We start from the raw sequence: 25,393 nt of genomic DNA, 5'->3' as shown, positions 1-25,393 counted from the left end.
ACATTCTGTGGCTCGTACGGAACTAGTCCTGTAGCTCGGAACCCGCTCTTAATGTTCTGCTCTGTAAATGTAGCTTTAAATGCCTCTTTAAATGCAGAGAGAAACTCAAGCTTCGTAATGTGATTTAGCCTGTTCCGTACGAAGGTTTTAATCTAACGTCCGTACGAAAGCTTTAGTGGAGCAAAGCAGCTTACGTCAAGCGGCTGAAGAATGTGTGAGGAGTGTGGTGGCATACAGAGGGTGATTATCTTCCGTTCTATGCAGTAGTGCTGAAATTGAGCTGAGAGGTGGCTCTCATATCCGTCAAGAATAAGAAGGCGATAGGTTCCGATCGTACGAGTGCTTGTATGTCGATCGAAGTGTTAGATCCACTCGTACCCAATTGAATTTGAAGTCCACCCATTCTCACTTAGTGTAATCACCTAATCGTCTGGTAATTCTAAGTCCTCGTACCAAGCAGAGAGGTGATTCTGCGCCTTAAAAATGATAAACGGCGGGAGTGCCCATCCGTACGAATTGACACCTTAGATAATTGACACCCACTCTCTATTTCCTGGCTATATAGTCTTTGGACGGCTCTTTGCTTCTGAGCTTGTGACTACCTTTACAGTAGCAATAACTCCCATTGCGAAACCTGCTTCATTAAAGTTGTAGATATCCTACTCTAAGATGCCGTATTTTGCAACTGTGTTTCGTACGAGAGAGAACCACTCTTGAATTATCTTAGGATCTTCGCATTTTGCTCGTTTATAGTCGTACTTCCGACTAAACTTTGATTTGATTTCCGTACGACGCGTTATGAAGCCTGTAGCCCAGTTCTTCCCAACAGGGCTCTCGCCTCGTTCAGAGAGTAGAAGGTCAGCCATTTCTTGTACAGCTTGTGGCCGGGGTGGAAATCCACGTGAATCTAGGTCGAGGATATACTGAACAAGAGCTGACTCTTCGTACGGAGTCAACTTCTGTAAGTTAGGTGTAGAATCGCGTCGGGATGTCATTCCTTGAATTCGTCGACGTAGTGTTGTTCGAGGGATATCGTACGATGCTGCAGCTACTCGGACACTTTGAAACTGGCCTTGTTTAATTGCTTGCATAGCTAATAGTATTCTATCCTCTTGATTAGAGGATTTGGCTTGTGTTGGTCGTGGCATTGTTGACTATAGTCACATTGACGCGTTTTGGTGTTTTGGTGGGCCACTCGTTCGGGTGGGCCACTCGTACGGGAAATACGTTATTCTATATATAATTGTGTTGTTAAAGTAAGCGTTGTAGAATTGACATTCTTTGGTGGTCACGAAGATGATCGTTTCAGTGTGCCACCCCTTAACCGGAAATCTTGGATAGGCGGATAGACCACCTAATAAGGGATTCAACCCTTACACAAGTGCTCGTATACTGTGGCAAACAACTTGCCGTCGTATAACAAAGCAAGGATTCTGCCGGCGCATATGAATGTGCATCCATGGTAATTTGACCGCTTGCTACGGCATTTACGGTGGCTTCCGACACTTTCGCCCCTAGTGCGGATCTTACTAATTATATTTTGGATTATCCACCCGCCTAAAGTTAATTCTCCATCGTTACCTCATCTTCGCTCTATTTAAACCTTCTGAATAGACTAATCATATAATACCTCCTGTATATTTACTCTACTTATCGTCAGCCATTGACACCTATAAATCCAAGCAACAGGCAATATGACAGCAGATGCAACAAAGCTAGTAGACTGGCTCGTTATAATCTCCGATCACGAAAACGTGGGGCGGGAGCGACTAGCTGGGCGAGAGTATGCACCTCTATCATCTGTCCTTCTACCTCCTCCTGCTTTATCAAACGAACATGAGCTTATCAGAGCATAGAGCACATCTGCAGGGACTGGTACCACATATCGCTTCTGGATTCTGGACTATGGGAGGTTTGCGCTCCAATCATTCCCATTTCTGCATATTTGTCTCCATACCTAGGAGTGCTTGCGGTACTTTATAGCGACTAACTGTAATTGTCGCTGGAAGGTGCTCTATTAAAAGCGCCGGAGGAAGGCCAGGGACAAGTGGTTAACGGTAGCTGCCTTGTTGCAAATGCTACGACGAAGGAAGAGGTGATTGCAAAGCTCCAAGCGGATATTTACTATAATGGTGTGTGGAACTTGGAAAAGGTTTTTGATATAACTTCTTGCTATGCGGGGCCAACGATGCTAACCATCAACGATAGGTCCAAATATTTCCAGTACGTCTATCTCACATATACCCAAAATTTTAGCTAAAATTTAACAGCTGGCTATTGCTTTCCGAAAAGAAAAGACAGATGGGCTGCTATAGGGGTCTAAGTATGGTATTCTTCAAATCTTTACATCACAAAATAGAACAGGAACAGATTTATGGCATATGATTATCAGTCCTTGGCGAAAACATTGATTTCAAAGCATCTCCCCCTTAGATTATTAATCATGTATTGGTCCTGTTGTGTCCTTCTATCAGCCTTTAACAATCGTTAAAGTAAGACGCCTCAGCGTTCTCTACTTTGGCTGCTATGCTGCTGTATCCTGTATCCCCATCAGTCATATACGGCTCACTCTGATTCCTGATCTAAACTTGACCCACCATATAAACTTGGTAATCTTGTATTTTCCACTGCTTCTCGATCTGCACCATTTTTGCTCGAGCAGAGAAATCAAGGCCTGACTTCCTCCCGTCCTTCATCTCATAGGACACGGTCCCATAAAGCATGAATTCCGTAGAAACATGTCCGAATGGGAAGACCTTAATCGGCTTGTGGGCGCGTGAGGCGACGGCGGTCCACATGGCTTTACGGGCCGCGAGAATTTCTGCTCCTTGTTAGGTGGTGTCCAATAAGAAAGCTTGCATGAACAAATTTAGCGGAAGACTCAGCTAGTAGATGCATATTTGGTGCGTTGCAAAGAAAAAAAATTACACCACGGCCAGCAGTATCGCCCTGGAGTAAGGGAATATAATTACCCTCATAGCCCTTGATTGATTTTGAGGCTAGGATGAAAGTCGCATCTTTGGTGAAGTAGTTGGCATATTCCTCATGCACACCTGGCGTGTCCGATATGCGGTAGAAGTCCTCGAAAAACTGCACGATTTCCTCATCGACGACGACCTTTGTTGGGTACTGTGACTTGTACGAATGGGCCATCCTGGTTGATGCTCAATTGTTCGACTGATAAAAGTTGGAGGTCGGAACTTTCAGAATAGGCAATTGCTGGATACTGTAGAAGAAGGTGCCAGAGACCTTTATAGCTCATAGTACGTTAAGCACACGACCAATCATAACTGCAGATAATATTCTGATCTCTGTTACCGTGACCCCGGACAAGAAATGTTGCAAGGATAGCATATTCTACATCCGGCTAGCGTTCCCGGACATGATAATCTTAAGCAGATGCTTGACCAACCCGTTTCGGACTACAAGGAAATGCTTTGATCCTCGTACCATCTTTCTCGCTCCAATCTTAAGTAGCTGCGTCAATCTTTCCACAAGTGTCTACCTCTTATTTCGAAGAGATATCCAAAGCACCTTTATAGCAAGTGCGTTGGTACAATTATGCGTATCTACAACTTGCTTATCTCTACCATGTAATCCACGTCCGCAAGCCAGCTTTTTATTTGCGGTTTTTGTTAGACTCAACCCCTGGTTCCTTATTAGGCGATGCTACGCCGTAACCCCTGAATCCCATATAGCTTCAGAAGATGGGCATCCTTATTATGCTCTTTAATCAATCAATCCAATACGATTTATGCAGACATGCCCCAATAAGTGACCTACCTCGGTCAACAGTTTTATCTTTTCTGGTAACGATGCGGGAGCTCGTTGGATGACACCTTGAGAGGGCTTGTTTCAAGACCCTGCTAGATCTAGGCAGGCGGGCCAGCCTCCTGTATTAAAAGACCACCGCCCGGTGATTGGCTTCCGGGTTCTGTACGAAGCGCTGAGTCGCGTATCCGGAAGGTCTCGGCCTCTCCATGAGAGGCATTACCCCCGCCATCGAACGCTCTCCAAGCCGAAGAGCCCTAGCTATAAGCTATATCTGTCTCTCATACGGGAAGGAGAGCAAGGTTTGGACTACTGTACCCTCCAAAATCAGTCTGCAGTAAAAGGCCGAGTCGATCCAGTCCAGAGTCGACGAGTTGCATTCTGCCGCTGGGACAGTCTCGTACACGCATTGAAGCCGGCCTTCCCCTGAACTTCTATCTAAAATGACGGCTAAGTACGACAGCGACTTTACAAATATTCAGTCCTACCTGAAGCCTGCAGACATCAGCGGTGGGATGTTTCATGGCACATCAAGCGAATTCTCGACAGTCTCGCCCTCACATGCCACGGTAAAGGCCCAAAATCTGCCAAAACTAAACAGTATATAGCTAACGCTTCTGGTAGGGGTTTGATAATATGTATGGCAATCACGTTAGCACGCTCCTGCGGAATGCGTACCCAGTGCAATATCCCGTAACAGCAGTAGCGATGGGGTTCGATGTGGAAGGCCTCTACGAGACGCAGGTCTGCAGAAGGAAAAAAAGCACAGGCGACAAGCTCTTCCCGCCATATGTCAACTTGGTACGTAGAAGATGCTGTCATTTCAATGTAGAGACTGGCTGACGCTCCCACCAGCGCCGACGGGCTCAGAATCGAGCCTCGCAGCGAAAATTCCGCGCCAGGAAAGCGGAACGGATGAAGGAGATCGAAGAGGGGTTGATGGAGCTGCAAGAGCAACACAGTGCACTGACTCTATCGTACCAGACGCTCCAAGTGGAGTACGCCACGGCTAAGCAGGAGCTTGCAACGCTCCGAACAAAGCACACGAGTGAATTCCCCGAGTCGACTTACTCCGGGTCTGGTATTAGAGAATGGGAGGGGTGCCAGACAAGGACTTCAGATCCACTACCGTTCGACGTCTCGACATTCAGCTATAGGCACGAACAAGACGAAAAGTAAGAGGAAGGGGGCTGAACCGGCTAAACAGGAAAAGTGCGAAGAATGGGGAAGATTGAAAAGATTAGAGCAATGGGGTTGGAGGACTTCTAAGGGGCTACATGTTTGGAATTGACTACCAGACATGTAGCCCTCCCTACTTTTGTTATACGCCGTACGATTTGTGATATTGATGTGTGAAGTGTGCAGCACAGAATAAGAATAAGGTGTTTACTGTACTGTCCGTTGAGTATGCTTTGGGTAAGGCTTGCATGGTGGGTGACACGGGTCGTACCTGTAAGTTAGTTGAACGGAACAGGACTCGGCGCCATCCAACCGTCTGAAGGCAATCAATCTCTTTCCTCTACATCATATCTATAAGATGCGCATCTTCGAGAACCGAAGCTTTTGCACACCACCGTAGCTGGATCCTTTCATCACTTGTAGTTACGATAGTTATTCGAGATCTCTTGAAAGGTAAGTTTAACATACAACGTGAATTAAACCACCCTCGTGACGCAAGCAAACTCGGAGCATATCGAATACCCCTACTACTCTCGTATATCGCTTCTACAGCATTTATTATGTACATGTTCTAGCTTGCAATCCACCAAGTATGTAGCCTAGGATGACCGCAATTTTTTTTCCATTTAATTGTAGATTTCGAAAGATGGAGACTGATATCCCTGACTTAAAGACACTTTGCTCCAATCTGGTGGTATATCCGTACGGCTTGGACCGGTGGACGGAGCGATCGGCAAAGCAACAGTTAGAAAAAGGAAAGGGGGAGGGAGACGAGGGTTTTCAATTTTTATTTTTAAATGGTAAGCTTTACAATCTGAGGAGTCTATCACGGGCGACATCGCCATTTTGCGAGCCTGGAAAGCAGACGAGGCGGGTATTTGTCAGTTCCGGTAATTCCAACGTTGCTTTTCAGGTGGAGTTATCTACTAACTACCTAGATATACAACTAAAGTATTCGGACAAATTGTAGTCGAAGCAGCAAAAGAAACCTGGTTTCCCTATCCAACTGGTAGTCAGTAAGAAGGTTGGGGCAATGCGGTAACTTTTCAGAGGGAGTTTGAAGTGTTTTCATGCGACCCTCACAGTTTTGCCTCGTCGGAACTGCCAAAAACAATCTTCCTGTCCCACATACACCTTGACTGCCAGGATCCCCTTGTTCTGTTAACCGACTTACAAATCCATCTCCGTGATACCTCTTTTGCGACTTCATCTCCATCCCTTTCAGCGTCAACCTGAAGCAAGACACCCGCGATGAGCTTTCCTAGTTCCCTCATAATCTGTCTTCCTTGGACTTTGAGTTCTTCCAGCCCTTCACTTTTGACCTTTCCAGCCCATCTTACCCACTCACGGTGGGCCGCAGCATCCCCAGCTGCCATCAGCCAAGTTTCCAGAACCTTTAACACATCTACTCCACTATGCCCTTTCAGAACCTTCACCATATCCATAGCCATAACATCCGTCGTCCCTTCCCAAATACTAAGAACGGATGCGTCGCGAAAGAGACGTGCGATATTGAATTGCATCTCATCATTCTCCAGATATCCTACTCCTCCCAGTGATTCCATGCACTCGCTCAAGCCAGCGATTGCTGCCTTGGCTGTCAGAGATTTGATGACGGGCGTCAAAACCCGTAACAACAATCGCGCATCCTCGAAGCTAGGAGTGATCTTGGCCAGCGACCCGTGTGCCATTGCTGGTGCTCGCTCGGATGAAGCATTGCTTGAGCCCTGTTCAGAAATCCCGAGTAACAACACCGTGAAGAAGGTCAGCTGCATGTAGCCTCTGTATTCGACTTCTTGCTCTGCCATCGTCATTACATGCGCAGGTATGTGCACCAAGCGCTTGCCTCCGATGTTACGGACCCGTGCAAATGCTTTGCTGATGGCTAGGCCACGACCCCAAAAGCCCAGAGCTGTGACAGAATTGTGTACGCGCGTTATGTTCAGCATCACGGCGATCTCTCTAATTCCTTGACCTTCAGTGCCCAGTAGGTACCCTCGCATATCTTTGAGCTCCAATTCGGCGGTGGGTACAGCGCGCGTCCCAAGTTTGCTCTTCAAACGTTGTATATGTATACCATTAAGTTCGGTTTGTCCATCGGTAGTCCAAGGGACTGTGCGGCGCATTGGTGCGTAGAAGGCAGATACATTACCATTAGGGGACCGTGCGAGTAGGATGCTCATGTTGGAATCTGTAGCACTGGAGAACCACTTGAAGCCGCTAATGCTATATGGGCCAAGGTCGGAGCCATCGACACCTCTGCTATTTTTCAGGGGGCTATCCGCCATTACGGCTATTGTTTCGGTTCCAGATACGTCGCTGCCGCCCTTTCGCTCCGTCATCCATTGACCCGAGGTCCATGCCTTTGCTGGATCACGGGAGATGAGACACTTGAAAGCAGAATCTAATATGGGCCGGACAGAAGCGGGAAGAGAATTTGATTTCAGGTGCCTCAGCAGAAGAGAAGCTGCTCCGTCTGTCATGGCTGAGGGGCATATAACATATGCAGAACTGCCGCTGAAGACGTGATACCTAAGGTCGGCGTCAGTATGAGATGTCTGTCTTGTTTCTGAGGGCTGGCACTGACTTCAAGAATTGATAAACCCTGCTATATTGGCCTTCATTAACCTCGTAGGGGATAGCAATAATGCCTTCTTGAACACCCAGATCCTGGAGTTTCCTCCAGCCTTCGCTTGTCACCAGATCATCTCTCCTCTCGCCAAAGGTGTCCCAAGATTTTAAAACTGGCGGATGGCGTTCGGCATCCGCCACCCAATCCAGAACCCTCTTCGACAGCACAACCTCCGCAAATCGCGAGATATCTGATGAGACTGATTGCTGTATTTGTGGTGGAAGGTATGCTAGGATTCAATTAGAAGAGCTGTTTATTGGAACTTTAGTGTGCGAAAGTGATCTGACATTTAAATGCTCGACTTAATGCAACATCCTCATACAGTTGATTCGAGATCTTGGGCCTCTCTTGGAAAAAGCCTGATACAGAACTAGAAGCCATTGTAGCCACCACAGTCGTGTGTATGACCAAGTAATTGGTCAAGCTCTTGGTTATAGTATGCTGTTGAAAATTCCGAAGTTAGTTCAGTGATAGTCGTTACTCTGTCCGGTATTTCAATTTCGAATTTTAATCACGAGTCGGTAATACGCTTCATTCTCGCACGCAAACACGCAACTATGCAACAAGATCAGAACTTGTCATGCCTGCTAGTTTTGGTGGCGGGCCTCATACCAATATCCTATTATGACATAGTGCTACTATATTAGCCTGATGCTAAGAGGCATTAGCCTTACACTAGTCCAGGAAAGGCATTTGCACTCCTTGCTAGCTTGCTAGCTTCATCCTCGGCCCTACTCCCTTTACAGATAGTGTACTACTCCCTTTATAGAAAGTGTTCTTTTCACTAGCGTTAAATACAATATATGCGTCCCTGAAAGCGCATGCCTTGGCAGAAGGGGAAACTAGCCTTTGAAGTGGATCAACGAGTGCTACATTTACATGTCCTTGCCACAAGCCCGAGCATCAAGCTCAGGGTGCGACCCCAGAAACATATTCCCAGGTACCACTGCGCGTGCGTAATTGGGCTAAGATCAGGGGAATAAGGTGACGTGAGAATACGGGACGAGGAATCACGCTGTCTTGTCAGTGAACCACTAGCGTCAGATTATAACCGCAGCTTGATCTATGTAAAATTATCTCCATCTAAGCCGGCACGCACTCGATGATGCTGTCCTGCAGACTGGCAGTGTAGGTATATATATTGTTGATTTTTAAGCCCGCCTTCTCGAGAAGCTCGTGCCACTGCTCTTTGGTCCTCTCCAGGGAGGCTAATGACATCATCATGACCAGGTCGATCTGAGTTGCCTGCCAGTGGGCACTAGAGTTGGGAATGACCATGTCGTCAATCAGGATAACGGAGTCTGTTGCCAGGGCTGCAATTATATTCTTCAGGATGAGAATAGCCTTGTCCTCGGGGTAGTCATGTATAATGTTGCGCATGTAGTATATTTTTGCACCTAGTGAGGAGTGAGCATCGCCGCTTCATGCACCACCACATGTTTTCGTAAAGGTTTGTGGGAGAGAAGAGCATTGCGAGAATGATCGTACCTGCTATAACCTGAGTCTGAAAGAAGTCCTGCACTACGATCTCCACGCCTGGGTGATTGATGGCATGCTCTAGAGTCGCAGGGATATCCTGCAGAATGATCCTATTGGGCAAGTCAGGTAGCTTCTCGCGTAGAGCAATGCTCTGGTGTCCAAGACCACCACCGAGATCGACAAAGAATGGCTGCTCTGGCTTCAAGTTCTCTGCCTTATGCTGATATGGGTAGACATCTAGCCAGGTAGGCATGCCCAGGCGCTGAGCAACCATGAACTGGTTGAAATGGGCAAAGTTCTCCGGCTTGGTCTGAACCCAGATGAAGGCGGGGAGATCTGTGTTCCATGCCTTTTGGAGTGGGGTATGCACAACGCTTGTGATATCCTGGTAGTTATTTTCCTTCAGGAAGTCGGGGAGGGCCGTTATGGCAGGGCCGATACTGTCATGGCTGTAGATGGTCAGTAACGAGATGGAGTTCGGGAGGTGCTACCTCTACTCACTAATGGTAAATGCCACCCTGGAATCCAGGGTTTGTGAAGGTCTGGGTGATGTTGTTCTTAGTGAAGGTATCCTTATCTGTCTCCTTGATAATACCAACTGAGGCCAAGTAGCGCAGAATGCGGGCTACGCGGCGCGCTAATCAGTCGCTGTGCCAGTGTAAATGTAGATAGATTTCCCGCAGTAGGCTTTTACCTAGAAGTGTTGGCGCTGCACCAGTCGTTTTTGACAGGCTGTCCACGGTCAGGGGAGTTGGAGTCTCCGCGAGGATATTAAAGAGCTTGAGGTCACAACCGATCCGGACAGCTGCGACTTGAAGTTGCTACCCGCGTGTTAGCAGGGAACAAAAAGGGTTATGAGCGGATGAATGCTGTACGAGGTACATGATTCTCTGGGCCGAGTCCTGGGCGGATTCGAGTGAGTAGCAGAGGTCGCGCAGAGTGTCCAGGATCTTCTTGCGGCCAGCTTCGTCGTTCGTCTTGATGAGGGCCTTGGCTTGAGCAGAGAAGGCGTCCATGGTGGCGGAAATTGACTGGGTGTGGTGGGCGAAAGAATAAGACGTAGAAGAAGGGGAGGAAGAAGAAGAGCGGAAAGTGAATCTTATATGATGGTCGAGAGCAGTATTTGTTCTTTATGGGTTAGGTTTGAGAGTTGTGGACAGGACAGAAGTATAAAGCAAGGTAGTCGGTTATATCGGACTGTGGCCGCTCACTTCCAACTCCCTTATATATATGTGAGGAAAAGGTCCGGCGTCTACCGGAGTCTCACGACACCCAGCGGTATTGCTAGGACTGGTGGGTGGCCTTCCCTAGGCGAGGGGACCACCGTGGCCCTATAGTTTGGGTGACAGTTCGTAGAATTCCGCCGGACGGGGTTAAATCATCGATGGAAGGGACATTAGAGTTCAAGGGAAGGGCCATAGCGAGCAATGTAATAATTCGCTTAGAATAACTCCCACTTGCAAAAATAAATATCAAGAGCTAAGAGTACGAAAATAATACTCTAATACAGAGTACAGACCCTGATTCATGCGAATTTTGAGTCCAGGACCTTAGTGATGTAACTGTACAAATTGGTAAGCATACGCCTACTTGTAGCCACTAGGGTCATCACCGGACTGCTTTAGATGTTTGATCTGGGTCTCACGAGCATGTGCTTGCAGTGACCTAGTTGGTCGTATTTAGCCCTAGTAGAAAGTACACTTTCTATAAAAGGGAGTACACTTGCTATATATAGAGACATAGGTCTAGTGTTGGAGTAGTTTAAGCCAGCGTAATACATCAATGGAACCAAGAGGGACTTGGGAGTCTCGACTAGGATAAGTCACCCTCGTATCCTCTGTCGGTGACTTGAAGTAGTATTTCTTTTATGATTATCAATGGCCTCTTTTTTTAACCCCACAGCCCTAAAACAGTTAGCTTCTCGCATGTGATATCAACATTGCTTACCATGTACTCTGCATAGGCGGCTATACATTTCTAGGATCTCGACCCACTATTACCTTCCGTATCCGACAGCTATCGGAAGGCATGGATTTGTATACTGGTCCCACCTGTAACGGCTCGAGGTAAACGTAACTAGAATGGAAGTCGAACGGCGTGCGCGTATATTCATTGTCTACGGCCTAGCTTATATCTGACATAAGCTCACGAGGAGAATTTTCACGAAAGGTTTTACCAGCAACTATATATTTTGGCATACATTTTTCTACGTTATGAGTAACTTATACATATATTATATGAAAAAACTTCTCAATTAGCAAAGAGGCAATGGAAAACTCGTCGACAGGATTAGAGGATTACGTCCTCGGCCGGGATTTGTATGGTTCTGTTAGGTTCGCAGATGACACCCCCGCGACACGGTTAAAAAAAGAATCGGATAATAACAGCAGTTCTTGTTAGATTGGATGCGCAGCATCTCCTGTGGACACTTCATAACGGGTATACGTTAAATCCTAAGATTCCTATCAGTCCGGGTATGAAGATCGCAGAAATTGGAACTGGAACAGGGTATGCATACTACGACTGCATTTTTAAGAGATATCCAATCTGACTATGAGATAGTCTTTGGCTTTTGGACTTGGCAGAGCATCTGCCAAAGACAATACAGCTAGATGGCTATGATATCTCCAGTAGCCAGTATCCGTCGGAAGCTGTCTTAGCTGACAACATAAGCCTAAACGTACTTGATGCCTTCGGAGATATACCCCCTCATCTAGCAGGAAAGTACGACGTGGTCCACCTTCGGTTCTGGTGCTGCGTTGTGAAAGGTGACGATCCTAGTTTGTTGATCCGCCATGCAATGAATCTGCTAAGTATAATCTCCTTTCCCAGTTCAATTAAGATATATGTAATAGCTGATTACTTCAATCTACAGAACCTGGCGGGTATATCCAATGGGAAGAGGCGCATCTGGGACGAAATTTCATCAACGGCACCGTCGCCGAAGAATTCGAACGCATAGCTAAGACAATTTTCACTGATGCGAATATTATTTTCAAGTATGTAAGAAAACAATGGAAAACACTGTTTCCTAGTCACTAATCGTGCTTTGGTAGCTGGGTAGGAGAAATCGACAAATATGCAGAGGCAGTTGGCTTAGAAGTAATCGACTGCGCAACTAGCGCTTTTCGTCCCAGCCTTGTTCCATTGTGTACAAATACATATTTATCCGGCCACGTTGAATTGCTTCAGGCTATACCGAAATTGAAAGGTGGACAGCTTTCCATTCTAAATGAAAAGGAATGTCGGCAACTGTTGTTTGATCTGTTCGCAGAGACCAAAAAAGGAGCCATCTATCATTGGCCTCCGGTGGCACTTTTAGCGAGAAAGCCCTCCTCTAATAACTGAGAGGACCTGCTTATGTCATGGTGACTAGAATATTTGGATTGACTTTCCAAATGGTGTCTTTTTCAGTTGTCCAAACAACTGCCTTGCGGTCAATGCAGAAGCTACAATATCAAATAATTTTATAAGACAATCTAAGAATATATGCCATCACAGTTCCGGCGGAGCTGTAAGATACAAGGGTGTACGTCTAACCGCTGTCGATTTACAGATGGCGGTCGTGTATTCTGCTAGCCAAACCTACACCTAGACCATGATAGCGAGATCTATTAAGTGATTCTAAGATGTTAGACGTACGTTATCATGACCATACCGAGGATATGGAAAGGTATGCCGAGCCCACCAGTTAGCTGGTATAGTAGCTAAATACATAGCTGTAGTAAGCAGAAGCTCTGCAAGAGCATCTAAGTACAACTTTTCATAACACCTTCTTCGACCACTTGACGTTGGATGCTTTAGTCCATTAAAGCGGGCGTATGGTCGTCAGATTGAAGGCTTCATGAAGTCACACATTAACCACGCGACTAAGGTCGACTTCCTTATTGCATTTAAGGCTGCATTCTTTGCCTGTATAGGCGAAACCAGTATCAGGGCAGGATTTGGAGGATCAGGCTCCGAAACCAACTAGCCCTATTCTTGTAACTGCCGATCCTTGGACATCCTTGACAACTCACAACCAATAGAAGCTGTCTCACAGTTAGCTTTTATTAAAGCCTTATTGCCAGTCATCGGGGCAGCTCGCTAACACCAATTTATCAAGCTGTTGATTGGCTTGCAAAGGGAACACAAGCATTAGCACATACAGTTACGCTCTTGAATGCCCAGGTTCAGTCACTGTAATATGCAATGCAGCCTTAATCAAACGCCGGAGAGCTAAAAAGGTACGTGTACGACTTGGATAACCGCTTATTGCACAAGAGGGACAAGATATGATAGCCCAGAAAGATGTAGACGAGTAGTTAGGCCGGGAAACGCGGGAGAATAGTAGTCAGAAGATGAGGACGGAGCGGGGTCCGCGATCCTGTATCAACTGCGGAAAGCCCGCACACTATGCAACAACTTGTGACAAAGATGAAGAGATACCTGATGTATATGGTTCTGATTAGTTTCAATTAATTAGGACTGTTGTGGTGCTACAATTGAGTATAGTTGTGATCAGGGTCACGGGAAGTGCGCGACTCGTTTAGGTGCGCCGCTCGGGTGTTAAACCACGTTAACTTAACTTACCACATGTTGCTTACTCACTGTGGATACCCGAATACGCTCTAGCTGGCGAATGACGATTTGGCGACAAAACTATTCTGTTCGCCACCAGCCAGGGCAGAGCATATTTCCTTCACAACGACTCTATTCTTCCAGGGCAAACAATCATAATAAATGAGTGCATTCATCTATTATTTCGTGGCTCGTATTAACATACAAGAAACTCTCGAGTCGCATGCGACAATCCGTGAATCAATCAGGCAATATGTATTCCGGCCCCGTTAGATTCGAGGCATCTGGACGTGAAGAGGACCCTGAGCTACAATTCATAACTGTGACAAAACCTGGCTATAGTCAGAAGAGACAAAATGAGCACGTTGTTCGATCACATGCTATGAAGCACGTACAGCGGAGAGTGAGAGCCAAATTGAAACATCGTCAACCGATGCCGTTTAGGCCGTCCTATGACACGAATCATCGTGTGAGGTTCGTCATGTCTAGGTGCTTATTAGATATATAACGCTTATAAAATTGTTTTGTGACAGCTATCCAGACACAGAATGTCTGTTCAGCCACGCAGGAGAAGCATCAAGCAGTCGGGAGAAGCTACCTATACCGAGAACCTCCCTGAACAAATTATCTGGAAAATCCGAACAGATGCCTGAATGTCTAGATCTGCTAAACAAGATATCTATCGCCCGTAGTGGTCCCAAGACACTACTTGGGCCTGGGTCGATAGACCCATTCAACACGCTTCCGGACATTAATCCAAGCTCTTATCGGGCCAGTTATCTTCTGTCACATTGTAAGTATTGCTCCTATTCAGTTGACATGACTGACATTAAACCTCAAGTTGTCGATGTTTTTGCACCAGCGTTGCTCTCAGTCAGCACTGACCAAGGTGCAAATCCTCTAAAGATAGTATTTGCTAGGGAGGCAATAGCACACCAAGCTCTATTTCATGCCACACTCTTCTTCGCAGCTGCTCATTTTGATATATTACATGGCCAGAGCAGTAGCTCAGATACACTTATGCATCGTGGTAAGGCTATTCAGTTGATCAACATGAACTTGAGTTCTTCGGCAGACAGGTTAAGCGATTCAACAATTGGAGCTGTGACTTTAATGGCTATATATGAGGTAAGTCACTTATGCATTTGCGTTAAAACATTTAAATGGCCTGTACACTAATTTATACCACTGTGAGACAGATTATAAATGGAAACCTCAAGGATCTAAACCTTCACATGGACGCCTTGAAGAAGATGGTTACTCTTAAAGGTGGCCTACAAGCATTAGGCATGCATGGTGTTCTACACATGCTCATTTCTTGGTATTTAGTTCCTAGGTGAAGATAGTAATAGTCACCAGATGTTAACGACGCACAGTCAAGACTCGCTTTCCTCTACGATAGCCAGTTCTATTCCCCGTTTTCCGCCAGTTCAATGCATTACGACGCTCCCATATATTACTTCTAGGTCTTTTGTTAGAGGATCAAGAGCAAATGATTCTGTAACGCATGGTATTCCTGACAGTGTGCTTCCGTTGTGGTTCCACAATCATCCGATGATGGTATTAAATGATCTGCGTACGATGACTTCTATTATGAACTCTTTTAAAGGGGGACGCCGTGCCACCACGGGAGAAATGATGAGCTTCAGTAAAATGAAATCTTCTCTCGAGCGCCGTTTACTATCATTTCTAAGGCAACAGGATCAGTGGCCTGGGACGCAGCAGAATTATATTACGTGTCAAGGATACTATGTCGCCGCACTGATCTACATTAACTACACCTTACGGCAGTTTTCACCAACATTTGCTGTCCTCAGAGTCCTGAAGCAGAGGCTGATAGATAATTATGAGAAAGGAGGGTTAATGAACCCTGTTGATGAAGCTTCGCTAGGAATTAGCTTCTGGGTGCTTTGCATAGGTTCTTTAGTCTCCTTGACCGAGTCTGAAAAGGTGTGGCTGGCGGAGCGTGTGGCCAATATTATGGGCAGAATGAAGTTAGAGAGTTGGAAGGATGCTGAGGAATGCCTGATAGGCCTGATATGGACAAAACAGATGTCGGAAGTTCTCTGCAAGTCATTTTGGCACCGCGTGGAAATCGCTCAGTTCGTCTCCCTCAAAATCTCCCTCACAGGGTTTGACAACAGAAATCAGTTTTGAAAAATATAGAGCCCTAGCTAGTGGACACGCATGATCAAGCCCTATGTTTTCCTGATTTTTGACTAAATTTTCTGGACTAAATTTTCAAGCAAGCTACCTTGTTGTCGAAGGTTGTAAAATGCCAGAATTTGCACTTGAAATAGTTAGTTCTTGTGACATTTCACGTGATGGAGCGTTTTGGGAGGCCACGAAAAGATCCGCTGGTTCTAACTAATGGGGGAACGAGGATTAGACTTATATTCCTTTGTGCGCTCGGCTCTCATGGCTGTTCGTAGAACCATTTGGCTCCTACCCCTTATGGGAAGTGACTTTTTCAGTAAAAGGTTGAGGCTGGTTTGGCTATTGGGTCGCCTGGCCCCTGAGCAAGCACTGGCTCACTGCAGAACTCCAACATTTGAAAGGGGGGGGGGGGGGGGTGAGCCGCCTTAAAGACCTTAATGCTGGTCCAGATTCTGACAGAATACGCGAGAAAGGTCCAAGCTTCAAATGAGTGCCGCGTATCTTCCTGTATGAATATAAAACTTCTACATATAATTGTAATCCCCTGCTATTGTCGAGATATATATGTTTTGATCCTCCATCATCCGTTTCAATGGCTGGTCATTCTTCGCTGACTGCTGTGAATCTTGTGTACGACCCTCTAGGTCTAGCATTGATCTGCAAGTCATGTCAGTATCCTTTGGCAGTCTCCAAGTCTCAGGCAACTTCACATTTGTGGGAGAAACATCGAATCTGTCCAGAGTCTCGGCGTGACATAACCCCGTTGATCCGCTCTCTCGACATTCCCAACCTGATTGCTATCCGTTGTCGTCTCGACGGCTCGCTCGCCCACCTCCATCTCGAGGACTACCATGTCTATGCTTGCCTTAGCTGCAAGCATCAGACTATTAACTTGGAAACAATCACTCGTCACGTATCTTCCTGCTGCCCCCATCCCCACGCATCATCTACACGTCGTTGGACTCTAGATGGCCTCTATCAAGACGTGCAACTTCAGACCTAGGCAACTAGATCTTAACGTAAGTATTGGATCGCCCGTGGAGCACTCACGCATCGCCAGCTCCAGATGCATCGCCAGCTCCGGATTTTTGCCAGACAATGTATACTCGATTGAAGCTATCCTTGATGTATCAGTTGGTTGACCGCTCCGGTGATTCGTACCCCGGCCGCCGGACTGAGAGATACTCACGTTCAACATCTCTGTGTGTCATTCTGTTTACCCTAGAAGCAGTTGGCAATCACAAAAATATAGCCGAAATCGACGTACCATACACCCAACAACTTCCTTGGGGTATTTACAAGTGAGAATGGTCCATCTACTCATTTTGTAGCCAGCACGTGTGGTTGATTTAGTAGATTAGTGCGACAGGTTGTACATATTTAGTGGGAAGAAGGAAAGAGTGCAAACCTCATTGAAGCCCCTCTGTCTTACCTCGCACTAATCTCATCCTACGAAATATCCTCCCTGGCCCGTTTTACCACAAAATATATTTCCAATATCCTGAGGATTAAGTGTAAACCATATGAGTGGAATACATAAACGACCAATGTTCCCAAAAATGAGGTTTTGGAGACCTATCTTCTCTCCATATGATTCTGGGTTAAAAGACAATATGATCCTCATATTGATAATGAGGGTACGAACAATAGGGTTCGAAATCTTGCCCTTGTCCCTGAATTGAGCAGCAGCAACGTGTATCCCATCACCTGACAACTTACCTATGTCGGCGGTAGCCTGAGACCAATAACCTTTCCTAACCTGGAGGTAATTCCCTACTGTAGCCTGTCGGATGGGTATTATATCGTAGATGTAAAATATAAAGTCCGGGTGTTGGGAGAACTTAGACAATTAGCTTGTTTGTCAGCCTGCACAGAGGACATAGAAGTGGGAGTGGTGCATCATAGTGATCCTGTCGGAATGGCTTAGTAGGCTGGCGCAGCCAGCGATCGTGGCGACAAGCGCTCTAGGGATTGGATTTAATTACCCGTTTGTCCGGTGGGTTATCCATGTGGACTCTCCTCAGAAGATGACAGACTTCTCGCAGGAGTCTGGACAGCTGGGCGGGATGGGGGCAAGGCATCATCGATCATATTACTGATTACTGCGGTCACGGTGGAAGCGCAATGCGTAGGGTATCTGTCACCTGACCGCGAAGCCATGCAGGCGTACCTAATGAGTTAGTTCCTAGATGCTAGAAGTGAGCGGCGGTGGTGCATGGAGGGTGAAGAACCATCTCTTGGGGTGGAGGGTTAATCAAAATTGCTATAAAAACACTCGCCAGACATATTGCTGTTACATGCGATAACACGCCAGCCACCTCATCAACTCACTCGACTCTACGAGCTCTTATTTTAAAATTCGCTGCATCATACTGGTCACAATTGAAGAACGATGATAAGATTCGGAAGATAATAGGTAAGTTACCCAGAAAATCCGTTTTACACTCTTTCCTCACCTCTTCTCCCTAAGTAAATGCCCAAGCAAAGTCACGTCAGCTTCGTTATATTAGCTTAGATTTCGATATGAAATACAGCATATTTCCCCGAGACTGCTAACTGCTAGAATTGCAAAAGTTCTCTATCTCCCTGAGGATGTTCTCCTTCACCTCCTTGGGCGCCCAGCAGATCTCCACTCCATTTTTCTCTACTTTTGCTATCTCATCATTTGTAAACTTGCACTTTAATCGGACCAATAGAAGGTTTTGAGTGACCCAATTGCTTTCCATATATGCCGGGCTATCACTGCTAATGTTAACCTTGATACCTGCATCGAAAAGGGTTCGAATATGCTTGAAAAGGTCTACTTCAGTATGGTGTCGCACATACGCCCATGGACACAGTGTTACCCCGAGATCCTTGTGCTTGATGAGAGAAACTAGTTCTGGGGACTCTGCAGCGTCTAAGCCATGATCACATCTTTCAGCTCCAGTACCACCGACAGATTCAGCTACTTGGCGAATATGCTCGTGGGTATTCTTTTGGGTGACATCACAATGGCACGTGAGCTTGAATCCATCTGCACGAGCACGGAGATACAGTTCTTCAAATAGTGAAGGTGGCCGATCGTACTCGTTTGAATCAAGTCCAACTCCCATAATCATGTCTTTGTATGGCAAAGCTGCCTCGTAATGCTCTATTGCTGCCTGTGGAGGCATATCTCGCAGCATACACATGATCCATGCCGACTTGACCTTACGTCCCGTCAGCGCTGAAGGGAAAGCTAAAGCTGATTTGAATTTCTTACATTGAGCTTTCGGTCGGCATCAATTTGCGCTCTCCTGAACCCTCTCATGAAGGTCTCGAATTTGACCCCTCGGCGTGTATGGGCTTGTGGATCAAAGGAAGGCTCGCAATATCGAACCTTCATCGCGGCCGCTTTAAGGAAATAATCCATAGCGAGATCGTAAAAATCTTCTTCTACTCTCAACACCTCCATTCCACCGTAATAGGCATCGAAAAAAGCAGAAACTTGACCACTTCCTTTGACGCTGCGAGGTCGGAGTAAATCGTAAGATTGTTTCAATTGCTCTAATGAGTGGAAGTCTTTCCGAAGTCTTTTGGATCCGAGAGAAATGCCATTCCGTTGGCCAAGTTTCCATCGGAGCTCTGGAGTTAAAGTTCCCTCAATGTGGACGTGGAGTTCAATCTTCGGGATTCCAGCTATGAAAGGGTCGTCCATGGACAGAACTTGTCGTTCCCACTCCTGGATGATATTGTACGGAATTGGACTCATGGGTAAAGAGAGTGGATTTTGCTACGCCAAATAATTGGAATTGAATGGGAATGATGAAACTTTTTACCAGACTCTGTTGAGAATATGCACTAAGTTACGAAATAATTATTTGCTTGGTCAGAATGCTGACACACGGTGTATCCTTAGGAAAACCACAATATTACAGCAATCGTGTTTTGTGCAATTACTATAGGCCACAGATAAATCCTATTAGGTTATGGTTCTACATTACCTGAGTTTCCATTTATGGCAAGTGTACTCCCTTTTATGGAAAGTGTACTTTCTACTAGCGCGAAAAGCAATAAATTGCTGCGACGTACAAGCCATGTGAGAAGGTGCCAAACAAACGAACTTGAAGCAGAGGACTACATATTTAGATGAAGATTTCTCACTCTCAGCGTTATTTTCGCTCACAACGGCCATCTATCAAGTTATTACATTACTCACTATGGCCCCTCCTCGAAGCTCTGAGAAGGAAACTATTCTCTTGACGGGCGCATCGGGATACCTGGCGGGTCATATCCTGAAGCAACTACTTGAATATGGATTTAGCGTCCGTGCGACAGTACGAAACCAGGCAGCAGAAAATAGAGTGAAGAGTGCAATCTCCGTAAAGCATCATGCTTCTCTTACTTTCGTAATCATACCTGACCTGTCGGTCGATAGTGCTTTTGATGAGGCCGTTAAGGATGTTGATGGAGTAAGCTCAGTCCAAATCAGCATCTTTGAAGTCGCTGATAGTTCTTTCTAGGTCATCCATACCGCTGCCCCATTTGCACTTCATGTTGAGGAAAACGAGCGCGACCTCCTCATCCCGTCTATCAATGGGACCACTGGGATCTTAAAGGCAATCACGAAGTACAACTCCAGAGTCAAAAGAGTTGTCATCACGTCATCGTTCGCTGCCATGTTTGATCTGAATGACCTGCCGAGAGCGAACCATACATACAGCGAGCGCGACTGGTGCTCAACGACATATGAAGAAGCTAGGGCTGGAGATGGTACGCTATGCTATTGTGCTTCGAAGGCACTTGCAGAAAAGGCCGCTTGGGAGTATGTGCAAGCCGCCCATCCGAGCTTCTCTATCTCCACCATAATGCCTCCATGGATGTATGGGGTATCTGCTATCCCCTTTGAATCTGCCACTAAAATCCCGGCATCCGTGGCTGATGTCTACCGTCTGATGAGCGGTGCAGAAAAAGAGGTCCCAGATGACATATTCTACAACTTTGTCAATGTCCGTGACGTTGCTGAGGCTCATATCAGAGCGTACCAGGCAGATAAGAGCGATCGTTATTTCACCACTGGCGGGCCTTGCACATACCAGCAGATTGTGGATATCATACGGGAAGTGCTACCCGAGGTTCGTGATCGGACGCCAGAGGGTGTACCAGGCGCTGCGCCAAAGAAAGTTATCTTGCTGGACAACTCTAGGGCGAGGGAGGAGCTCGGTATAAATTTCACTCCGCTGAGGGAGACCATCACGGACATGGCACGGGATTTATTTGAGCAGGAGAAGACATGGGCTGCGAACAGAAAGGGTTAGTGACACGGTACGAGAACACGAGCGAGGTTCGGCACACCAGGCACAGCCGTGACCAGAGTACTAGAGACTGGCTACTGGCCACTCCACATCGACCTAAGACGAGGATCGCGAGCGAGAAGTACGGTGGGATCTCTAAGAGAAATGTTAAGAGAAACTCTAGGATATCAGGGTGAGGCCGATAGAAGTAAATGGCAAACTCTAGAAGTACCATTCTTAATATCACTTGAATGTAGCAACGAAAAGTACCACAGGTCTAATGCTGTTGTACCAACATATGTCCATACTGTACTCCATGGCGTGATGATGCTCCCGCTGGTTGGCATTACTAATAGCCGAGCAATATAGTAGAGATAGAAGGGCCTATTTCAAACCTGGTTTGAAACGAACTGGCTTTTCTGGCTGTCTTTCTATAATATTAAACTTCAGTTAGATCGCCCGGAAAGGAAGTTTCATTATGAGTCCTGAGAGAGATGATTTTGTAGTGTTCATGCCAAGAGATGGGAGTAGTCTAGCCAAGAATACTAGTTATATTCGTCAGCACATAATATTGAAGGACACTTGACTATGGGACATGATTGCACAGCCACGGTTCTCTCTTTTCGCCATCTAATGGAACATGCAGAACAATGAGAATGACATTATCAGTGGTGAAGTGTGCCATACATACGACCGAGCATGGCTCGGACAATAGAGCAATTGAGACATAGTTTTGACGACGTAAGCCCGGATCCAGTTGTTGAAGGGAGATTTCTTTTTAGAAACTCCCCGTGAAACGACATAAGAACGAGGATTAGCCCTACCCTTCACACTCTCCCAGTCGGGGTCAATTGACAGCAGCTGTAAGATCGACTGATGACGGCGGTGCTAGAAGCAGTTCATGCGCTCATTCCGAAGGCCAAACCATGACACTACGCAAAGTGATGGTGAACAACGGACGTAACCTAGCTCCGCCGATTCTATACACAGTGGAGGAGTTAAGCTAGGGCTGAATATCGAGCTGGACGCGCAGTACCTGAACTCGAGAGGCAGGCGAAGGCTGCCGCACAACAATATCACGAAGCAATCCGCAAACAAAAGAAGACTCACTTGGAGTGACTTTCTGTTGAACTCAGAAATTGAGTCTTGCTAGCATCGGGCGTCTGAAAGGAGAGCTAAAGCATCGACTGGTCCCAATTGAATCGTGAGAATACGCATACTCTATTGATCTAGCTATTACGACTACTCTGTAGGTTCTAGTACCTGGGACAGTCTCGTCGGCAGAACTCATCGCCGGTATAATCGCCAGTCTGATCGACTGGCACCAGAATCGGGGCTGGGAGTGAAAACTACACACTTTCTCGCAGACAACGCCAACATCTGGCAAGCTGCGAAGTACCTGAACCCCCACGGGAGCTCGGCATTTGGTGAGATACCGCCGTTGGAGGCAACTTCAAATTTAAACTCTTTCGATCAATGTGTTTCTATCTTTGATAAGCAGCGACTTAAAGCTATGGCAAATGTGATTGCAAAAACACAAGCTGCGATAGATGACGAGTGTACGATACTGCTCTAGGAAGTTGATTGGCTGAAGATCTAATTGAATTGAATAGTGACTAGGCCTAGTCTAACAGGCTAAGTACCCCGATTTGTGTCAGATGAGAATCAATGCTTTGTCAATTCCAGCAATGCCAGCTGATGTTGAGCGGCTCTTTTCAAGTGCTAGCTTGACACTGTCAAATAGAAGGAACCCGATGTTATCTCCAATCCTAATAGCGTTAGAAAATGTAATCAGGCTAGTGCTGAGTCATGCTTATACTCATTATTAGTGGTCCCGACAGCAATAGCCTATCTTAGTATAGTGTTATCAGTGGAGACCATTATACGATTCCATCATGATTCTAGGAAGTCACTAGTGGCAAAAAGAGTTAAGTCACGTGGCTATTCCCGACGAGAGCGTGGCAAATCCAAGCACTGCACAGTTGACATATTCGTATTCTATACTTGAGGCTATTAATCCGCCATCTGCATTCCCAAATAAATAATGTCGGAGCTACAATTTGTGAACGTCCAAGGATCAAAGGATCAGCAGCGAAAGAACCAAACTCTCGTGCGCGCGCATGCGATGCATGTCGTGCAGTCGCGGCGGAGAGCTGCGAAGAGACGAAAGAATCAGGCAGTAGTAGAAGCTGCACAAGCCGAAGCGACAAAATCTTCTGCGCCTCAGCAAGAGACTTTTCGCTTTATTTACGGAGTACAGACAGTAGCAAGGCACAGCCCCAGCGTTGGCAATAGCACCAGAAAGGCTTCACCTGCCCCGACCTATTGGTCCCGAACACAACCCTATCCTGGTTGGTTTCTGCAAGAAGAAGTGCCTGATCTAGCTAGTCTCCGGAGCACGGTAGCCCATGAGTTTGCCAGAAATACGTCCCTGGAGTATCTCGACCAACTGGTTAAAAACTGTAAGTGTTATTTCCTAGGCCAACCATTTTGTTGCTGTTTAAAGCTTATGGACGGCGTGCCACTCAAACAGACATCTCTTGTTTAGAAGTCGGACTAGTTAGAGATAGCTATGATGCTAAAGAGAACGCGCTGCGAACAGGCTGGCTCCCAGCTTTGAAATCCAGCGAGGCCATGTTTCACGCCTCTATGTTCATTGCATCTGCCAATCTTGAATTACTAAGTGGCCAAACCCTGAGTGCTGTGTCATACTTTCATAGAGGGAAGGCTATACAACAAGTCAATACGGAGCTTGATGATAATGCTCGAATGACATCTGATAGCACCATAGGAGCGGTTGTAGCGCTAGCTGGGTTCGAGGTGCGATTTCCTCAATGATTCCTATACTTCATTTCATTATACAGGCTGATTCTTTAGTGCTTAACTGGAAACATAGTAGGACTGAGGCACCACATCAAAGCGTTTACCAGAATGATTGATATGAGGGAAGGAATGCAGCAATATGGCTTGCAAGGATGGATTGGGAAGCTTAGTGTTGTGTAAGGCCTTCAGAACTAGTACTAGGAGATAGTGAACACAGGCTAACTAGGTACTTGATGTAGCTACGAGTGCCTGCTTTACGTCTACAGCAAGCAGGAGGTTAGAACGCCTCATCGCACGCCATCAAAGCGGCCTCCGCACTTCTTAATTAATATAGGAAATGAACTTTTTACACTGCGAAAACCCAAATCAAACCAGGCTGTTCCTATCGAAGCCAGCATGTTGCGGTTGTTTACCATTTTAGGGAACTTGGCCAACGTATTTGATGCGAGCTTCAGACAGCAGGACCCCACTCATAACGCTGATACTTTTACATCGGGCTGTAACCTTACTCTACAGGAGATCTCGATAGCCCAAGGATTGTCTAAGAAGCAGATAGAAGGTTATGATGCTGTATATGAATGTCTTGAAAAAGCAACACTGATGTATTGTTGCCGAGGCGCCGTCAATGGCCCATCGATCTTGCTGCTTCAGGGGCTGAATGCCCAGACTCTAAGACAGCATCTAGAGACGACAAACCTTCTCGGATACTGGTTTCCCTATCCTGGCGCCCTGATATGGTGTTTGCTTGTTGGAAGTACAGATCATGCGGCTCACGCAGACCAACTGTGGTTTGTCTCTCAACTTCTTCGTGTATTGATCGGTCTCTCCATGGACTTTTGGGAGCAATTGGATTACTCTTTGCCCGTGTTTGCATGGCTAGTAAATTGCAGCCAGAGACGAGTTCTCTTAGAGCGTTAGACATATCCGCGTTGGTGTAAGTGGGTAGCTAGTGATTTATGCTTGTACATAACAAGTGTGTTGTTGGTAATGGACACAATAACTAGATTAAATGATTAACTGGACAAAAGCTTGACCGCCAGCCAAGAAATAAGGTTGGTTGTGTTCAGCCTGAAGCTCACCTTCCTAAACGCAAGAAACCTATTACATATGTTCCGACCCAACCACGAATAATGCCCATTCGCGAATGCTCCCTGAACTAAAAAACTGCTGACAACTAACGTCCGTCCGCCATGGTATATCGTTGTTTGGAAACTTCACATGCTTCTTTCGGCGTCCTCCCTTGCATGTGCTGGCCCACCTGTGCTCTTCAATACAATGCGCTTTCATCCGGCTTGTTGTGTCACATATATACCCGCATGCCCCATTTGTGCTCTCAAATATGCATTGCAACATACCTCTCTTAGGTGCGGCTAATCCTTAAATCGGCTTTCTGGTGGCTGTTGGGAATAGGAACTCACTTCGATGTAAAACCTCCTCGTTTGTAATTAACCCATTAACTTCCGCCACTTCGTCTGCAATCTTGCAACGCTTATCCACCTCTAAATTATATGGTTTCCTGCAAAATGCGTGGTAATAT

The 25,393-nt window shown here is 46.3% G+C and overlaps 12 protein-coding genes across 12 annotated transcripts; 6 read left to right on the top strand and 6 right to left on the bottom strand.

The window, feature by feature from the left end:
* Window positions 1-658: 658 nt before the first annotated feature.
* Window positions 659-1,223, bottom strand: VE01_10844 (uncharacterized protein). The gene has a single exon (XM_059464292.1). It carries the CDS (start codon window positions 1,146-1,148, stop codon window positions 660-662), a length of 489 nt encoding a protein of 162 aa, XP_059320275.1. The 5' UTR covers window positions 1,149-1,223; the 3' UTR covers window position 659.
* A 219-nt stretch (window positions 1,224-1,442) lies between these two features.
* On the top strand, window positions 1,443-2,403 carry VE01_10843 (uncharacterized protein). The gene is made up of 5 exons (XM_059464291.1): window positions 1,443-1,783; window positions 1,857-1,912; window positions 2,010-2,152; window positions 2,209-2,223; window positions 2,271-2,403. The coding sequence occupies exons 1-5, from the start codon at window positions 1,695-1,697 to the stop codon at window positions 2,313-2,315; spliced, it is 348 nt and encodes a 115-aa protein (XP_059320274.1). The 5' UTR covers window positions 1,443-1,694; the 3' UTR covers window positions 2,316-2,403.
* VE01_09963 (uncharacterized protein) lies at window positions 2,376-3,208 on the bottom strand. Its single transcript, XM_018279370.2, has 3 exons — window positions 2,973-3,208; window positions 2,598-2,821; window positions 2,376-2,539 (listed from the first exon to the last, which is right to left on the bottom strand). The coding sequence occupies exons 1-3, from the start codon at window positions 3,151-3,153 to the stop codon at window positions 2,525-2,527; spliced, it is 420 nt and encodes a 139-aa protein (XP_018125710.2). The 5' UTR covers window positions 3,154-3,208; the 3' UTR covers window positions 2,376-2,524.
* Window positions 3,209-4,214: 1,006 nt separating this feature from the next.
* VE01_09962 (uncharacterized protein) lies at window positions 4,215-4,950 on the top strand (the record flags this gene model as incomplete). The annotated part of the gene is made up of 3 exons (XM_018279369.1): window positions 4,215-4,340; window positions 4,396-4,572; window positions 4,627-4,950. 3 exons carry the CDS (start codon window positions 4,215-4,217, stop codon window positions 4,948-4,950), a joined length of 627 nt encoding a protein of 208 aa, XP_018125711.1.
* An 888-nt stretch (window positions 4,951-5,838) lies between these two features.
* VE01_09961 (uncharacterized protein) lies at window positions 5,839-8,142 on the bottom strand. The gene is made up of 3 exons (XM_018279368.2): window positions 7,870-8,142; window positions 7,538-7,811; window positions 5,839-7,482 (listed from the first exon to the last, which is right to left on the bottom strand). The coding sequence occupies exons 1-3, from the start codon at window positions 7,961-7,963 to the stop codon at window positions 6,030-6,032; spliced, it is 1,821 nt and encodes a 606-aa protein (XP_018125708.1). The 5' UTR covers window positions 7,964-8,142; the 3' UTR covers window positions 5,839-6,029.
* Window positions 8,143-8,633: 491 nt separating this feature from the next.
* On the bottom strand, window positions 8,634-10,573 carry VE01_09960 (uncharacterized protein). Its single transcript, XM_059464113.1, has 5 exons — window positions 9,937-10,573; window positions 9,756-9,882; window positions 9,563-9,686; window positions 9,071-9,510; window positions 8,634-8,979 (listed from the first exon to the last, which is right to left on the bottom strand). Exons 1-5 carry the CDS (start codon window positions 10,075-10,077, stop codon window positions 8,666-8,668), a joined length of 1,146 nt encoding a protein of 381 aa, XP_059319273.1. The 5' UTR covers window positions 10,078-10,573; the 3' UTR covers window positions 8,634-8,665.
* A 564-nt stretch (window positions 10,574-11,137) lies between these two features.
* On the top strand, window positions 11,138-12,587 carry VE01_09959 (uncharacterized protein). The gene is made up of 5 exons (XM_018279366.2): window positions 11,138-11,394; window positions 11,462-11,569; window positions 11,624-11,874; window positions 11,937-12,060; window positions 12,118-12,587. Exons 1-5 carry the CDS (start codon window positions 11,330-11,332, stop codon window positions 12,407-12,409), a joined length of 840 nt encoding a protein of 279 aa, XP_018125741.1. The 5' UTR covers window positions 11,138-11,329; the 3' UTR covers window positions 12,410-12,587.
* Window positions 12,588-13,602: 1,015 nt separating this feature from the next.
* VE01_09958 (uncharacterized protein) lies at window positions 13,603-15,997 on the top strand. Its single transcript, XM_018279365.2, has 5 exons — window positions 13,603-14,095; window positions 14,155-14,414; window positions 14,463-14,749; window positions 14,821-14,942; window positions 14,998-15,997. Exons 1-5 carry the CDS (start codon window positions 13,845-13,847, stop codon window positions 15,776-15,778), a joined length of 1,701 nt encoding a protein of 566 aa, XP_018125740.2. The 5' UTR covers window positions 13,603-13,844; the 3' UTR covers window positions 15,779-15,997.
* Window positions 15,998-16,302: 305 nt separating this feature from the next.
* VE01_09957 (uncharacterized protein) lies at window positions 16,303-16,631 on the bottom strand (the record flags this gene model as incomplete). The annotated part of the gene is made up of 2 exons (XM_018279364.1): window positions 16,303-16,435; window positions 16,489-16,631. The coding sequence occupies 2 exons, from the start codon at window positions 16,629-16,631 to the stop codon at window positions 16,303-16,305; spliced, it is 276 nt and encodes a 91-aa protein (XP_018125736.1).
* Window positions 16,632-18,202: 1,571 nt separating this feature from the next.
* VE01_09956 (uncharacterized protein) lies at window positions 18,203-19,591 on the bottom strand. The gene is made up of 2 exons (XM_018279363.2): window positions 19,023-19,591; window positions 18,203-18,969 (listed from the first exon to the last, which is right to left on the bottom strand). Exons 1-2 carry the CDS (start codon window positions 19,509-19,511, stop codon window positions 18,331-18,333), a joined length of 1,128 nt encoding a protein of 375 aa, XP_018125735.1. The 5' UTR covers window positions 19,512-19,591; the 3' UTR covers window positions 18,203-18,330.
* Window positions 19,592-19,732: 141 nt separating this feature from the next.
* Window positions 19,733-21,610, top strand: GRE2_2 (methylglyoxal reductase (NADPH-dependent) gre2). The gene is made up of 2 exons (XM_059464112.1): window positions 19,733-20,211; window positions 20,263-21,610. The coding sequence occupies exons 1-2, from the start codon at window positions 19,960-19,962 to the stop codon at window positions 21,055-21,057; spliced, it is 1,047 nt and encodes a 348-aa protein (XP_059319275.1). The 5' UTR covers window positions 19,733-19,959; the 3' UTR covers window positions 21,058-21,610.
* A 1,330-nt stretch (window positions 21,611-22,940) lies between these two features.
* On the top strand, window positions 22,941-24,972 carry VE01_09954 (uncharacterized protein). The gene is made up of 4 exons (XM_059464111.1): window positions 22,941-23,495; window positions 23,567-23,853; window positions 23,911-24,032; window positions 24,096-24,972. The coding sequence occupies exons 1-4, from the start codon at window positions 23,078-23,080 to the stop codon at window positions 24,772-24,774; spliced, it is 1,506 nt and encodes a 501-aa protein (XP_059319274.1). The 5' UTR covers window positions 22,941-23,077; the 3' UTR covers window positions 24,775-24,972.
* The last annotated feature ends 421 nt before the right edge of the window (window positions 24,973-25,393 follow it).

This window comes from Pseudogymnoascus verrucosus (assembly GCF_001662655.1).
Source record: "Pseudogymnoascus verrucosus strain UAMH 10579 unplaced genomic scaffold scaffold_71, whole genome shotgun sequence".
Taxonomy (NCBI): Eukaryota; Fungi; Ascomycota; class Leotiomycetes; order Thelebolales; family Thelebolaceae; genus Pseudogymnoascus; species Pseudogymnoascus verrucosus.
This window is presented reverse-complemented; position numbering and strand designations above follow the sequence as displayed.

Coding starts and splice junctions, on each gene's coding strand:
- VE01_09959 (XM_018279366.2), top strand. CDS start 11,330: ATGGAAAACTCGTCGACAGGATTAGAGGATTACGTCCTCGGCCGGGAT. Junction 11,395..11,461: donor GATTTGTATGGTTCTGTTAG/GTTCGCAGATGA, acceptor AGTTCTTGTTAG/ATTGGATGCGCAGCATCTCC. Junction 11,570..11,623: donor GAAATTGGAACTGGAACAGG/GTATGCATACTA, acceptor ACTATGAGATAG/TCTTTGGCTTTTGGACTTGG.
- VE01_09961 (XM_018279368.2), bottom strand. CDS start 7,963: ATGGCTTCTAGTTCTGTATCAGGCTTTTTCCAAGAGAGGCCCAAGATC. Junction 7,812..7,869: donor ATTAAGTCGAGCATTTAAAT/GTCAGATCACTT, acceptor ATTGAATCCTAG/CATACCTTCCACCACAAATA. Junction 7,483..7,537: donor AGGGTTTATCAATTCTTGAA/GTCAGTGCCAGC, acceptor CGCCGACCTTAG/GTATCACGTCTTCAGCGGCA.
- VE01_10844 (XM_059464292.1), bottom strand. CDS start 1,148: ATGCCACGACCAACACAAGCCAAATCCTCTAATCAAGAGGATAGAATA.
- VE01_09954 (XM_059464111.1), top strand. CDS start 23,078: ATGTCGGAGCTACAATTTGTGAACGTCCAAGGATCAAAGGATCAGCAG. Junction 23,496..23,566: donor CGACCAACTGGTTAAAAACT/GTAAGTGTTATT, acceptor CCACTCAAACAG/ACATCTCTTGTTTAGAAGTC. Junction 23,854..23,910: donor TAGCGCTAGCTGGGTTCGAG/GTGCGATTTCCT, acceptor CTGATTCTTTAG/TGCTTAACTGGAAACATAGT.
- VE01_09963 (XM_018279370.2), bottom strand. CDS start 3,153: ATGGCCCATTCGTACAAGTCACAGTACCCAACAAAGGTCGTCGTCGAT. Junction 2,822..2,972: donor ATCAATCAAGGGCTATGAGG/GTAATTATATTC, acceptor AACAAGGAGCAG/AAATTCTCGCGGCCCGTAAA.
- VE01_09960 (XM_059464113.1), bottom strand. CDS start 10,077: ATGGACGCCTTCTCTGCTCAAGCCAAGGCCCTCATCAAGACGAACGAC. Junction 9,883..9,936: donor CCCAGAGAATCATGTACCTC/GTACAGCATTCA, acceptor ACACGCGGGTAG/CAACTTCAAGTCGCAGCTGT. Junction 9,511..9,562: donor CAGGGTGGCATTTACCATTA/GTGAGTAGAGGT, acceptor GACCATCTACAG/CCATGACAGTATCGGCCCTG.
- VE01_09956 (XM_018279363.2), bottom strand. CDS start 19,511: ATGAGTCCAATTCCGTACAATATCATCCAGGAGTGGGAACGACAAGTT. Junction 18,970..19,022: donor ATGCCGACCGAAAGCTCAAT/GTAAGAAATTCA, acceptor ACGGGACGTAAG/GTCAAGTCGGCATGGATCAT.
- VE01_09958 (XM_018279365.2), top strand. CDS start 13,845: ATGCGACAATCCGTGAATCAATCAGGCAATATGTATTCCGGCCCCGTT. Junction 14,415..14,462: donor CAGTTATCTTCTGTCACATT/GTAAGTATTGCT, acceptor TTAAACCTCAAG/TTGTCGATGTTTTTGCACCA. Junction 14,750..14,820: donor CTTTAATGGCTATATATGAG/GTAAGTCACTTA, acceptor ACTGTGAGACAG/ATTATAAATGGAAACCTCAA.
- GRE2_2 (XM_059464112.1), top strand. CDS start 19,960: ATGGCCCCTCCTCGAAGCTCTGAGAAGGAAACTATTCTCTTGACGGGC. Junction 20,212..20,262: donor CCGTTAAGGATGTTGATGGA/GTAAGCTCAGTC, acceptor AGTTCTTTCTAG/GTCATCCATACCGCTGCCCC.
- VE01_10843 (XM_059464291.1), top strand. CDS start 1,695: ATGACAGCAGATGCAACAAAGCTAGTAGACTGGCTCGTTATAATCTCC. Junction 1,784..1,856: donor GAGCGACTAGCTGGGCGAGA/GTATGCACCTCT, acceptor ATCAGAGCATAG/AGCACATCTGCAGGGACTGG. Junction 1,913..2,009: donor TGGATTCTGGACTATGGGAG/GTTTGCGCTCCA, acceptor TGTCGCTGGAAG/GTGCTCTATTAAAAGCGCCG.